We start from the raw sequence: 12,906 nt of genomic DNA, 5'->3' as shown, positions 1-12,906 counted from the left end.
GCATACTTTTAATGGCAGTTTGACTAAATGTGAGAAATATATACTAAAAAACATTTTGCAGCTTACAGCTAACTGTGTAGCTAACTGTCTGTCCGGGTTACATCCCCTAAGGCATTATGGGAACTTTCCAAAACTTTATTGGCCCCAAAGACAAGACAAAGAATGATGACAAAATTAAATCACATTAAATTATGTTTTTCATGTTGTTCTTTCAGCACCGATAGACAACCTACAGCCGCTTATCTAGATTACTGAATATGTGGCCCACATCTCAGTAATACTACAAACCTTTTTAACTCACAAATCTTCACGTACTAATACTACAAACCTTTTTAACACACAAATCTTCAAATACTAATACTAGAAACCTTTTCAACTTGCTGTATGTCCCTCAAATCTTCGTGTACTAATACTCCAAACCTTTCAAACACGTCGGTAAAATGAAGACATTTCTTTTAAAAAAGGAATCAAAACTTCTTTATTGTTGAAAATCAGTACAGAAAAGTAGAAAAACATCAACAGCATCATGTGTTAACATACATTCTCGTGTTCTTTACAAAGCACTTTTTTGTTTTGGGGTCTACGTATTAATACGGCTGAAAATTAAAGGAACAGTTCCCCGTTTTATGTTGCGGGGACAGCATCCGCCCAGGTGCTGCATCTTGTAGAAGAACGTGAAAATACCCTGCTTGACACCTGACATAATTCTTTTTACCTCACATGGTGCTAAAAAGATTTCATATTATTTTTTGGAATATTTTTTTCTTGTAATAAATTTCGGAACGCCTAAGAGGCTTAAAGCTAACCTTGCCTTAAATGTGCTTTGCAATACAACAGCTAGAGGTTGGAAGTTCTCCCCAACAAATCGGATATCTTTGGTAATTTTGCAACTTACACTGCTTTATGTGTGATTTTTGGTAAAACTTTACTAAACTAAAAGTTAACCAGACAGCTAGCTGTCAAACAGCATAGTTTGGTCGCTAACAGCCAAACGAGTGGCTATTAGTTCTTGTTAATCTTGCTTTAGATATGCTTTAAGTTACAACTCATTTAGAAGTTTTCTTCAATAAATTAGATATTTTTGGCAAAATGAAGAACTTTTGCAACTTTTTACAACTAGCTAGCCAAATAACCCTAAAAATGACTGACTGTTAGTCGTTGTTAGCACCACTGTATTTGTGCTCCAAATATGCAAACTTAGAGTTCAGAGCTTTTCCTTCTTCCTCCATAAATCAGATTCAGTTGGTTAAAAAAGTCTTTAGATTTATTAGCCATCATGCTGCACCGTTAGTGTACCCCCCCTCCTGCTTTAGCATGAGGCAACAGGAAGCAGATTATCGTACAGTAAAGAGTAAAAGGCCACGGTAAGGGAAATGCATCTGCAAAAATGTACCGAAAACATTCATTCTCTCATATACATATAAATATATTTCTGTTGTGCAAACTGCAAGTAAAGAAGCCTCCGGACGGCTAAAGGCAGCTGGGTTTGGTACGACGCAGGCTGGACCAACACATCTGGTGTGCTGATTGATTGAATTTTTTTATGTTAATATGAATTTAATTAAACTGCAGAGATTCATGCTGCTAAACTCTAATGTTAGCCTGTAGTTTTTCTTGTCTGAATCTTAAAAAAAAAAAGTACATTTTGGCACTCTGTCGTCCGCCAAACAAAACAAAACACTGATGAAAACAAACTACATTTGTTAAATTTCGTTGTTATTGCAGCGTCAAAGTATAAATTAGCTTTAATTTGAGGCTAATGAACTCAGAGCGTGAGGCAGAAAAATATCCAGCAAGTTAATCACACTTAGCACATAATCTCCACATCCAGCAGACCTTCGACTGGCCGGCTTGTTGAGGGGACAGCAGAGGACTGGTTTGACTGGTCAGCTGCCAGCGATGAATGTCAAGCAGGACGGTTTCTAAACTACTTCTTCAACCTTTTGCTCGACTTGCAAATGAACAGAAATGAGCTGAAAACAAAACGTAAAAATCGTTGGACCTTTTGATAAATAAGTTATGAAAATAGTATTCCAGGGAGCCAGCTTCCCATTATTTTACACAAAATAAAATATATCTAGCGTGAGTCTGCCCCCCCCCCCCCCCCCGACGGTCCGGACAGAGACCAGACCTCCACGTATCCTCCTCCTCTTCTACCAGTTTGTTGCTTGATAAATAGTAAAGACGAGGCATGTTTGCTATATTTAAAAACGCTCTCGCGTTACTAATTCCCTGACGAGTATGTCCTGTACATGTTTTTACAGCTCTGGGTAAGGTGGTGGAACAAGTCCAGGAGATCTTTTCGGACTCCTGAAGTCATCGTCATCCCAGCCAGGGTGACGGTTCCTCCCTGTCCCAAGAACGACTCAGTCCATTCACCATTTCCCGGGGATGGGCGTCCCACACTCGTACCATGAGACGTAGTTTATGTGGGAGTGTCCTCCTATCTGTCCAAAATGGACGGGCTCCTGACGCACAGCTCTGTAGAAACCTGGACCAGGGACAAGAAGATGTAAACCGTGAGGAAGACTTTCTTGGTTCAACGAAACTATGAAATAAAGGTTTTAAAATGTCTGGGCTGACAAGGTTCTACAAGGTCTGGCCGGAATCCCGACTCTATGAAATAAAGGTTTAGGATGTTCACGTTCACGAATCACGTTTTTTACCGGGTCTGGCAGGGAGCTGGTCTGCCCGGAGCTGCCGGCCTGTTTTTCCCTCCAGGAACGAATCCACAAACTGACAGTGGTCCTCACCGAAGCCGGTCTGGTCCCCGATGTTGTGGAATTTACCTGCAGGGTTAAAGAACCAGATCCGAGTCAGAAATTGACCCTGACACACCCCCCCCCCCCCCGGACATGAGGTGACACCAGGAACCACTACCCACCGTTGAGGGAGTCGCTTAGGTAGATCTTGTACCTGAGCGAGTTGCACAGCTGGACCCCGACGAACTTCCTGTACCAGGTTCTCTTGACGTACTGCTTACCGTGACAGTCCGAGTACGAGTCCGTCTTAAAGGGGAACTGAGTCCAGATGGCGTCTTTTCCTGCAGAGGTTATCGATTAATGTATTGATCAGTATAATGTACGAATTATCATGACATGTTCAGCAATATAAACTACTATAAACTACTGATCACACTGATGTACTGATTTAATGTACTGATCACACTGATGTACTGATTTAATGTACTGATCACACTGATGTACTGATTTAATGTACTGATCACACTGATGTACTGATTTAATGTACTGATCACACTGATGTACTGATTTAATGTACTGATCACACTGATGTACTGATTTAATGTATTGATCACACTGATGTACTGATTTAATGTATTGATCACACTGATGTACTGATTTAATGTATTGATCACACTGATGTACTGATTTAATGTATTGATCACATTGATGTATTGATGACATTGTGGTTGTTTAATCGTACCTGAGACGTTCTCGCTCACTCGAGGATCCGCTGGTGAAGGAAACAAAGAAAAAGAGACTTTTAAAATTTTGAAAACTACTCTGTTAAAATATCATAAAAATACAATAATAATAATAATAAATAATAATAATAATAATAATAATAATAATAATAATAATAATAATAATACTAGACAATGGATTTATGAATGCGTTGTTTACTTGAGAATTTTCAAGTTGAACTGTTTTTTCAGGACTCCTCGTCACGTTTTCTGATCACGTTTCTGTTTTGTATTTATTTCATTTCAATGAAACATGAATTGTATGAATTTGGAAATGTTCTGTGGAGAATTTGCGTGTGAACGTCTGACAACATTTTCACTTCGGATGTAAATCAGGCTGCTGGACCGTACCCGACTCTGTGTTGAAGGACACCGGCTCACTGGGAGGACCTTCACCCAGCTCGTTCTTTGGCTTCACCTTAAACTCGTAGCTGTCAAAAAAAAAAAAAACATAAAAGAGAGAAAGGTTTTGTGATAACTGGCTGAACAGTTACTGAGTTAGGTACATCTCTGTGAAACCACGCCCCCTCTAAAGCTTATTTGTCAGTATTTTTAAAACGCAGAAATTCATCAGTGAGCTTTTTTTAAGTTATGATCAGGTTAATAATGATCCACAGAAAATGTGTTACAGATGGAACCTAAATCAAAATGAGGAAAGTACCTGAAGGTCTTTCTGTCGAGCATACTGAGCTGTTTTTAGCTGAGGATGGCCTTAACTTCGTTTTGGGCCTTAATTATAGCGCCCCCATCAGGCCGACTGACGTCACATTTGTTGAGCGGCATTTTCACGCAAGTTTCAAACACGTAATATGTTACATCGTTTCAAACGATTTAACATATCACGAGAATTTGTGAAAATGTTTCTAAAAATTCACACAAACCCAAAAAACAGAAATGATACAAAAGCAAATGAAGATGAAAATCACGCAGTAAAGTTATGATTAACCCTTTAAAACATGGCTCAAAGGGTTATTTACAATAATAATGAATTACTATAAAACATCAATGTTCTTTTGTTGCATTCGGACTTTTGAAAACCAAGCAAAGTGGTTTGCTTTATTTTGAAAACATACAAAAAAGGCAATGAGCAAATTTCAAGAAATGAGTCAAAGAAAAATCCCCTGAAAAATAAAGGAGAGAGACTATTATTAGAAATTATAAAAGAAACTAAAAGCTTGAAAAAATGCAGAAATCTGTATGAATCTTAGTATAGAACAAAGCAGGATGTTTTCTTGTTTGTTTTCGTATTGGACTTTGGACTTTATTGTTGCAGATTTTCATTTTTTTTCAGATTTTTATTTTCTTTCCATTGTGTTTTTTTTGGTTCATTTCTTGGAAAGTTACTCATTTCCTGCTTTTTGCGTTTGAGTTTCAAAGGGTAAAAATACAATCTTATTAAAAAAAACAAATGAAAGCAGAAGACGAATTTGATCATTTTCACAGCTTCCCGTCAGCAGCAGGTTCAGTGTCGAACTGACGCAGCGGACTTTTGTTCCTGAAGACGTCACATACTGACAAACGTCTCGTCTCACCCGATTAAAGACAAACAGTCTGCGGCTCCTGCGTCTCCAGCCAGACCTCCTTCACACCAAATACTCCTCGGGTGTCCAGCCTCATTAAAACTTCAGGGAGCGAAACTGTTATTCTGCTCTGTGGGACGTCTGGCCCTGTTTGGACAGCTGAACGCCCCAAACAGCCGAGTGCAGAAACATCTGCAGAGCTGCAGCAGGTTTCCGGACCGTGGATGAGACCAGGACTCAGAAAGCTGCTTTTATGGACTTTCTAAATCTTATTTTTGTGGGTTATTTTAAATAAAAGAAACACGATGTGGAGCTAAAACCCTCAAAATCCACAAAACCAACAGATCTATCTCAGAAAGACCCAGTCAGACCAGGGGCCGAAAGAAAGTCCAAAAACAAGTCAGGACCACATTAACAGCTAAAATGCTCAGAACCAGGTCTTTATGTGGGACAGACTCCCATTAAAACCAGGTCTTTATGTGGGACAGACTACCATCAGAACCAGGTCTTTATGTGGGACAGACTCCAATCAGAACCAGGTCTTTATGTTACAGATTTTGTCTTTTGAACAGATATGTTTTGGTTACACTAGTTTGGCTCTGGTTTTGGTCTTGCCTTGGACTTTACCCTCTTGAGACTTGATCCTGACTTTGGGGGACCTGGTCTTGGACTTGTTGACTGAAGTTTTGGACAGAGTCTACATAAGTCGTACCTGCTCTCAGGCTTTAGGTTCTCCACGGCGGTGTGAGTCTGGTTGGTGGTCAGGATGGAGACCTGCTCACCGTCGGGTCCCTTAGCAGTGGAGATGACCTCGTACTCTGAGGACAAGAGGACAAAGTCAACGGAACCATCAGATAGTCCAGAGAGGACGGATAGAAGACACTTCAGTCTACATGTTGATGTCATGTCTTTGTACCGGTTGTGTCGTTGTCAGTTTTCTCCCAGTCCAGGATGACGAAGGACGGGCATCCCTCCACAGTCACCACGGTGAGGTTGGACGGAGGAGACCTAGGCGGAGCCGTCACGTTCGTCTCTCCCGGTTCGTCTCCGGGGAAGTAGTTGAGGGAAGACGTGATGGAGCAAGGCTCATCTGGTTTCTTCCCCGTCTGGTAGACGACGTGAGGCGCTGTGGGACGAAGAGGAGAGGGGTTCAGTCTCTGAATAAATTTTGGGCATCTTCTTGGCAGTTTTGATTTCGTTTGAGTTCGTCAATGATCGGGCTGCAACTTACAGTTATTTTAACAATCGAATTATCTGCAGAATATTTTCACGATCAATCTGTGGTCTTTAAAATATCAAACTAGAATAATGTATGCCTCAGTGAACCCGTGAGGTCGAAGAACAGGTCGGTGGGCGTTTGTGCCAAATTTAAAGAAAGTCCCTCAGGGCGTTCTTGAGATATCATGTGGACGACCATGACACGGATGGAAGGTGACGGTGAAACGCCGGACATTTCTTTCTCTTGAACGTACCTACGTAGCGCTTCTTCCCCAAGGCGTCGACGTCAGAGGCCGGCTGAGATTTAAACAGGTCCGAGTCCTCCCAGGTCTCCTGTCGAGTCACTAAAGAAGGACATTTTACAAGATTAGATGGCACCTTTCTGCCAACACAAAGCTTTAAAGGGAAAACTCAACAGGTTTCAGATAGAAAGTCAAAGATCTTTAACCCTTTGAAACCCGGAGACTTCACTTTACTGGCGCTGTGTTAATGCCTCTCACAAGGATCCAAACTTCTGACACCAGAACAAAATGGTTTAATTCTCTTCATGAGCACCGGGAAGCAAAGGACAATGAGCGAATTACAGGACAAAAGATGAAAAGAAAATAACCTGAAAATTAAAGAATATATATATTTAAGTTTTTTTCAGGTCATTCTCTTGTTTGTTCGTTGTTGGGTTTTTTTGTTGTTTTTTTTTTTAAAATTATTTTGTGCTTATTTTTGGGTAATTTTCTTATAATTGTTTTACTAATTTGTATTTTCTTTATTTTGTTATATTTGTTAAGTTGCTCATTGTCTTCTTCCAATATTTTTTGAAAGAAATCAAGCCAATTTGTTCAGGTTTCAAAGGGTTAAAAGTATGAAAAAGTTCTCGCCGCTGAATAATAATGACATATGATGCTGCATAGATTCTCATAAATATATATATATATATATATATATATAATAGATATTTAAATAATGGTATGACACACCATTAGATTGACATTAATGTACTAATACCATGATGACATCATCAAACTTTAACATTTTTTTAATCCCCAGAGTTGAACCAAAGTTGGCGCCAATGCCTGGGGGGAAATTTCCAGGATTTAGGCCGTTTTGCCTGCGTCGCTGTAGAAACGCCGATGTCATTCGTATAAAATGTACAAAGGTAACGCATTAGTTTAATCAGAAATTTCAGCTTCTGCAGAAAGTGAGGATCTCTGTACCGGCTGTTGGCGGCGCTCCGGTCGTGGTCTGCTTCCGGTCCAGTTTGGTGGGCTTGGCGGTCGCCGGCGGGACTTTGGGTTTGAGGATCGGCAGCTTGTCCGTCTGCTTCAGGTTGTTCACCTTATCTGATGGAGAAAAACAAAACCAATAAAGAGACAAAAACGCGTAGATATTGTCTATGATGTCGGGCTTAGCGTTAGCGCTCACCTGTCTCTCCGGGTTTGTCCACCTGGTTGGGTTTCTTGTTGATGGGGACGGACGGGCGAGCCGGGGATCCTGCAACAAACAGCATGAAGTGTTTTCAGAGCCAGAATCCGTCTGTGGATCAGACATCAGTTTTCCCTGATCTGCTGAAAAAATCTGAAAAATCTTTCCTCCCGACGAACGACTCAAAATACAAACCGACCTGAGAACACCAAATCCTGAAACCCACCGAGGTCCCGAGTGTTTTTACAAAAAGTCCAGAACCTGCAGCCAATTACCCCCCGCCCCCGCCCCCCGTCTTATTAGAGCCAAAATTCTTCACAATCAAGGAGTTGAGCCGCGTCCAGGTCTAAATGGAATAAATGCCAAGCCAGAAACATGAAAGATGACGGAGTCCTGAAACGTTTTAGCTCGTAACACGAAACAACGGAGACACATTTTTCTCAATCAGCGCCGTGTAAATATGTATGAAGGCGGGGGGGACGCCAGAGCGCCGCCAGTGCTTTCTGCTCACAGTCCAGCTCCCATTGTTCCCCGACATGGAACCAGTATGGACCAGCAGCGTCTGCGCTGGAGCCCGACGCTGGAAACTGTGATCACGCTCCGCACAGTCGGACTAAAGCAAATAAATACTGAGTGATTTTCTCTTTTCACACACAAACAACGAAAAGCAAACATTCAGACAGAATCCGCTCCATGCACGCCATGCCCTGCTGCTGCCGGAGCGTCTCCTCAACACGCCCAGGAAGCAGCGGCGCACGAACCGACAGCGGGAGGGTCCGTGTGTGACGGACGGCTCATTGCTCGCGGCTTCTTCGGCGAGAAAAAGCACAAAGCTGCAGCTCCTGATACAGCAGAGACACTCAGCCTGACAGGGGGGCCAGGGGCCAGTCACAGTGGCCCCTGACATGATGCAAGGATTTTAGGATGTTTCTCAGATTTTGGACATGTCTAAGACTTTAAGACCTTCAAAAGATTTTCAGACATTCAAAAGATTTTCAGACATTTCTGGATTTATGGACATTTTTATGAATTTGGGACATTTCTCAGATTTTAAGACATTTGTGGGATTTTAGGACATTAATAAGATTTAAGGACATTTCTAGTATTTTAGGACATTAGTGTCTCAGGTGCGTCCTCTGTCGGGGGTGTGGCGGATCCTCCACTGGCTCTTTTTCTGATCAACAGGCTCTATTTTGATCTGGTTTATGCACTCTCAACTCTAACAATTCAGTATCAATCATTTCATTTTCACTGTTAATTAGAAACTAGTTGGGGGGCCACCAGGGGCCCCATCAGGGCCATCAGTTGAGTATCACTGCTGTAAAGTAACACAGACTCTGCTGCACAGGCTGGGCTGTAGTTTTCGGCCAAAGCTGATAAACTCTATCTTTGTTGCGTCTGGACTCTAAATCTGATCAAACATGCAGCGTTGGTGGCAAGGAGCAACTGAAGCGGCGGTCAGCCCGCGGTAACGGCGAGATGCGACATTCGTGCCTTTACCAACCATAAAACGGCTCCTCGACGATGGAGCCCGGGAGGCGAAACATGTCAGGGAGCTTCCTTTTCTCCGGCAGCGAGTTGTTGACTGCAGCAGGAAAAGGTCAAACTGACGTCAGTCTGTGACTCGACGTCTGAACTCTGAGACTCTGAGACTCTGAACTCTGAGACTCTGAACTCTGAGACTCTGAACTCTGAGACTCTGAACTCTGAACTCTGAGACTCTGAACTCTGAGACTCTGAGACTCTGAACTCTGAGACTCTGAGACTCTGAACTCTGAGACTCTGAACTCTGAGACTCTGAACTCTGAACTCTGAGACTCTGAACTCTGACCTCTGAGGCACACTGCACACCACCTCCACAAAAACCACAATCCAGAATCTGCAAACCAGCCACCAGAAGAAATGAAAGAAATGTTTGTTTTTCTGCAAACCACTGAGACGTTACATCCGCACGTTATTTCGCAGCTGAAATTTTATGTTTCCTAACAACATCGAGGTAACGCTTCAGAAAAGATCACGTTTGGGCCTAAAACATCACATTTGTGACTCAGAAATCGGGAAAAAACTACTCCAAAAAGTGCAACAGAATCCAGATCGGAAACTCCGGCGAGGTTCTTGAGACAGAGTCGGTCGCCACAGCAAAATGGCGGTGCACACGGTGAACGGTTTGTGTGGTGAAAAGTGTAAAAACTTCGTGTGGCGTTTCCATTCAGCTGATTTGTGTTTGACAGAAGTCTTTTCGAGTGCGTAACAGTCGACTCCTCCCGCGCACGCTCCTGATGTTCGGAGGTTTAGATCAAAAGTAGGAAAAAGCGAATTATCGATGCGATGGAACGCAGCATAAACGTGGACAAAAACACGCCCAAGTTCAGAGTCTCAAACGCTGAACGTGTTTTCGTGTTAAACGGTCCGGTTTGATGGTTTGAAAAATTTGTTGTTAGTAAAAAAATAAGCGTGTTGGCTCAAACGCAGTGTGTGCGAGTTAAATGCCCCGATTCGGTGCTGCAAAGGCTGCTGGGAAAGACCTCGACGTGTCTGTGAAAAACACCACAGAAATCCATGAAACACACGGAAGAGCCGCCCAAAACAACCGACGTCGGTATTTGTTGTTCTGCAGCTCGGCGGGCGTAAAGTCAACTCAGACTGCGTCTCTTTAGAAATGTGACAGGAAATCGTGCAAAATCTGGTGGACAAACAAAAGTTTCTACGTTTCTGAAGTTTAAAAGAAAACAGTTCCCAAACAAGAGAAAAGAAATAATCACTTTGTGCCCCAGAATTAAGGATTCTTGAAGTGAAAAAGTCCAACAAAAAGAGTTTTAAGATCAAGAAAAAGTCAACATATTAATATTTCTGCGCAACAAACTTTTCACAAGTATTTAAACCTTCGAAACTGGAGCAAATTTTTTCCAAAAATGTGAAAAAAAAGAGCAATAAGCAACGTGGTGAAAAACGTCTCACATATTCCAAGAAATACGTAGATTTAGAGATTTTTTTTAACAGCTAGGGTTAAACTACGAGTGTAATTATCAGAACTATGTTTTTTCATTTCATCATCGTTTTTCTTCAGGCCATTTCCTTTTTTGTCTTTCTCTTTTTTTAAATTGGAGTAATTTTTTTTGTACTTTTTACAAATTTCTTGCTTTTTTTGTTGTTTTTTTTCGGTAATTTCTTGCGTTGCTGATTGCCCTCTTCCCGTGTTTTTGAAAATAAGTTTGCTCAAGTTTCGAAGGGTTAAAATGTTTTCAGACAGCTGACATGTTGAGCAGCCCAAAGAGCCCCAGCAGCTCTAAAACCAGACATTTAACCCCTCCACCACCACACCAGTGCTTCATGTTCTGCTCTTATGTAAGTCAAATAATCAAACTGTCGATTATTTGAGTCTTTGGCAGAAAGCTGAAGACCTGCAGAAGCTGGAGACAGAGGACAATGTGGACGGACAGACCCATGGATGGACGGATGAACAGAAAAGGATTAATAAACACGATGGATGGAGACAAAAACACCAACAGCAGCTGCAGTGGAGGCGGAGGCGCTGGGGAAGCGAGTGAAGGGTTAATGATGAGACATGAAAACACAAACAGGTTTTTTTTTTTTACCCAGTCGAGGTCGGGACCATAACGCCGGTTTAGGAGGGGAAATGCCCCGGTGCGGCTTTCCGTTTACTGCGGGGAGAAAACTGAGCGTTACCAAGGAGAGAAAACTGAAAACTGACAGCAGAACACCCGGCCGAGTCACACGTTCAGCCAAACGTCACGAGTCAGGGGACATGTCCCCAAATTTACAGGAGGACATATGTCTGGAACCCAAGGGTGAATCCTCAGCCCAGACACCAGAGGAAAACGTTGGCATTATACCTTTCTTACGAGCTGGAAGACAGCATTTTTTCCATTGCAAGAAGAAGTGCTGTTTTTTGCTGCGTTATGTGACGCAATAGTGATCTGCCGTGATAGTGCCACGAAAAGTGGTTTATCTGCCGGGATAGTGCCACGAAAAGTGGTTTATCTGCCGGGATAGTGCCACGAAAAGTGGTTTATCTGCCGGGATAGTGCCATGAAAAGTTGATCTGTTAGGATAATGTCATGAAAAGTGGTAGTTTTTTACCGAGATGTCGGACCTGTTTTTTTGAACATGACGAACATGATGTTATCGAACAGTAACCGAGCGTGTCTGCGTGTAAACCTAATGACGTCGATGTTGGAAGTGTTAACGATAAGTTTCTACATATGCTCTGGATAAAAACATACAGATGTAATCACGGTTGGAGAAACGTACAACGCCAACTTTATTTTCTGATGACTGAGCTGAAATCAACAGAAGTTTTATGAAAACAGTAAAAGCTGATTCATACTTTTGAGGATTTGGTTGCATCATCCAACTTTTGAAATTTGACAAAGTTCATGTTTCAAACGTAATAATTTAATTTGTTCGTTGCCCAAATGTAAACATTTTATCGTCCCACGATCAGGTTTTTCTCGTTATGAAGGCAAATGAAATGCTTCGGTCTAAACTGAAGGACTCGTGCTGAGAGGCGAGGGTGTTCGGAGACGGCGGCGCGGTGGTCGAGCTGTCGGCTTCGTTCGGCAGCTCACAGTGAGCCCACACAAACAAACTGTCACAGTGTTGAAAAGAGACAAAATCACAGATGACGGACAAGATCAACCTGTCTGGATTTCTGTCCTTTAAAATAAAGAAGCAGCAAATGATTAAACACAGATCCAGTCACGTCAAACCAAATCCAAAAACCCCAAAATCAGCTGATTCACCTCAACGTCTGCCGGCCAATCACAGCCTGCAGACCTGATCGGCCTGAACTCCACTCGTAAGAGTTTGCAAAAGAACAAAGATTATTGATTATTGGGATCCATTCAGTGATAGGAGGGCACAAAATGTTAGTAAAGGGTGTTTTGGGTCAATAGCCCTTTCTGTAACTGAATTTAGTATCAAATCAGGTGATTTAAACAATTAAAAATGACAAAAATTGGCAGCGAATTCAGTTAATTCCTGTTGAAGTGGATTGCTAACTGACTTTGCTTTCTTGGTTAACTTTACGGTCCTTTGTCAATAACTTTCATTGAACAGAAGGGTGCACACTGCACAGAAATTGGTTAAAAGTTGCAAGAAAATTACCTGAAAAATTATCTGGAAAACTGCATAAAAAAAAAAAAAGAAAAGAAAAAATAATGACAATTAAATATATATATATTTCTACAAATGTTTGTTCCATAACAACATTTAAAATACATACTTCAAATATTTCTAACTATA

The 12,906-nt window shown here is 41.8% G+C and overlaps 1 protein-coding gene across 1 annotated transcript; it reads right to left on the bottom strand.

Annotated features, from left to right (window-relative positions):
* Positions 1-453: 453 nt before the first annotated feature.
* Positions 454-11,389, bottom strand: LOC121963602 (target of Nesh-SH3-like). Its single transcript, XM_042513884.1, has 12 exons — positions 11,238-11,389; positions 9,146-9,226; positions 7,642-7,710; positions 7,434-7,559; positions 6,477-6,566; positions 5,921-6,130; positions 5,717-5,822; positions 3,836-3,915; positions 3,445-3,474; positions 2,885-3,043; positions 2,667-2,789; positions 454-2,491 (listed from the first exon to the last, which is right to left on the bottom strand). Exons 2-12 carry the CDS (start codon positions 9,186-9,188, stop codon positions 2,376-2,378), a joined length of 1,152 nt encoding a protein of 383 aa, XP_042369818.1. The 5' UTR covers positions 9,189-9,226; positions 11,238-11,389; the 3' UTR covers positions 454-2,375.
* Positions 11,390-12,906: the final 1,517 nt, after the last annotated feature.

The sequence above is a fragment of the Plectropomus leopardus genome, unplaced genomic scaffold (assembly GCF_008729295.1).
Source record: "Plectropomus leopardus isolate mb unplaced genomic scaffold, YSFRI_Pleo_2.0 unplaced_scaffold1185, whole genome shotgun sequence".
Taxonomy (NCBI): domain Eukaryota; kingdom Metazoa; phylum Chordata; class Actinopteri; order Perciformes; family Serranidae; genus Plectropomus; species Plectropomus leopardus.
Note: the sequence above shows the minus strand (reverse complement) of the source record. Positions and strands in the feature narration are given on the sequence as shown.

Bases quoted from the DNA above. Each gene is read 5' to 3' on its own strand.
- LOC121963602 (XM_042513884.1), bottom strand. From the start codon at position 9,188: ATGTTTCGCCTCCCGGGCTCCATCGTCGAGGAGCCGTTTTATG. The intron at 7,560-7,641 runs GTGAGCGCTAAC...TTTCTCCATCAG, and splicing joins GGACAAACCCGGAGAGACAG to ATAAGGTGAACAACCTGAAG. The intron at 6,567-7,433 runs GTACAGAGATCC...GTCCTTCTTTAG, and splicing joins CGGAGCGCCGCCAACAGCCG to TGACTCGACAGGAGACCTGG.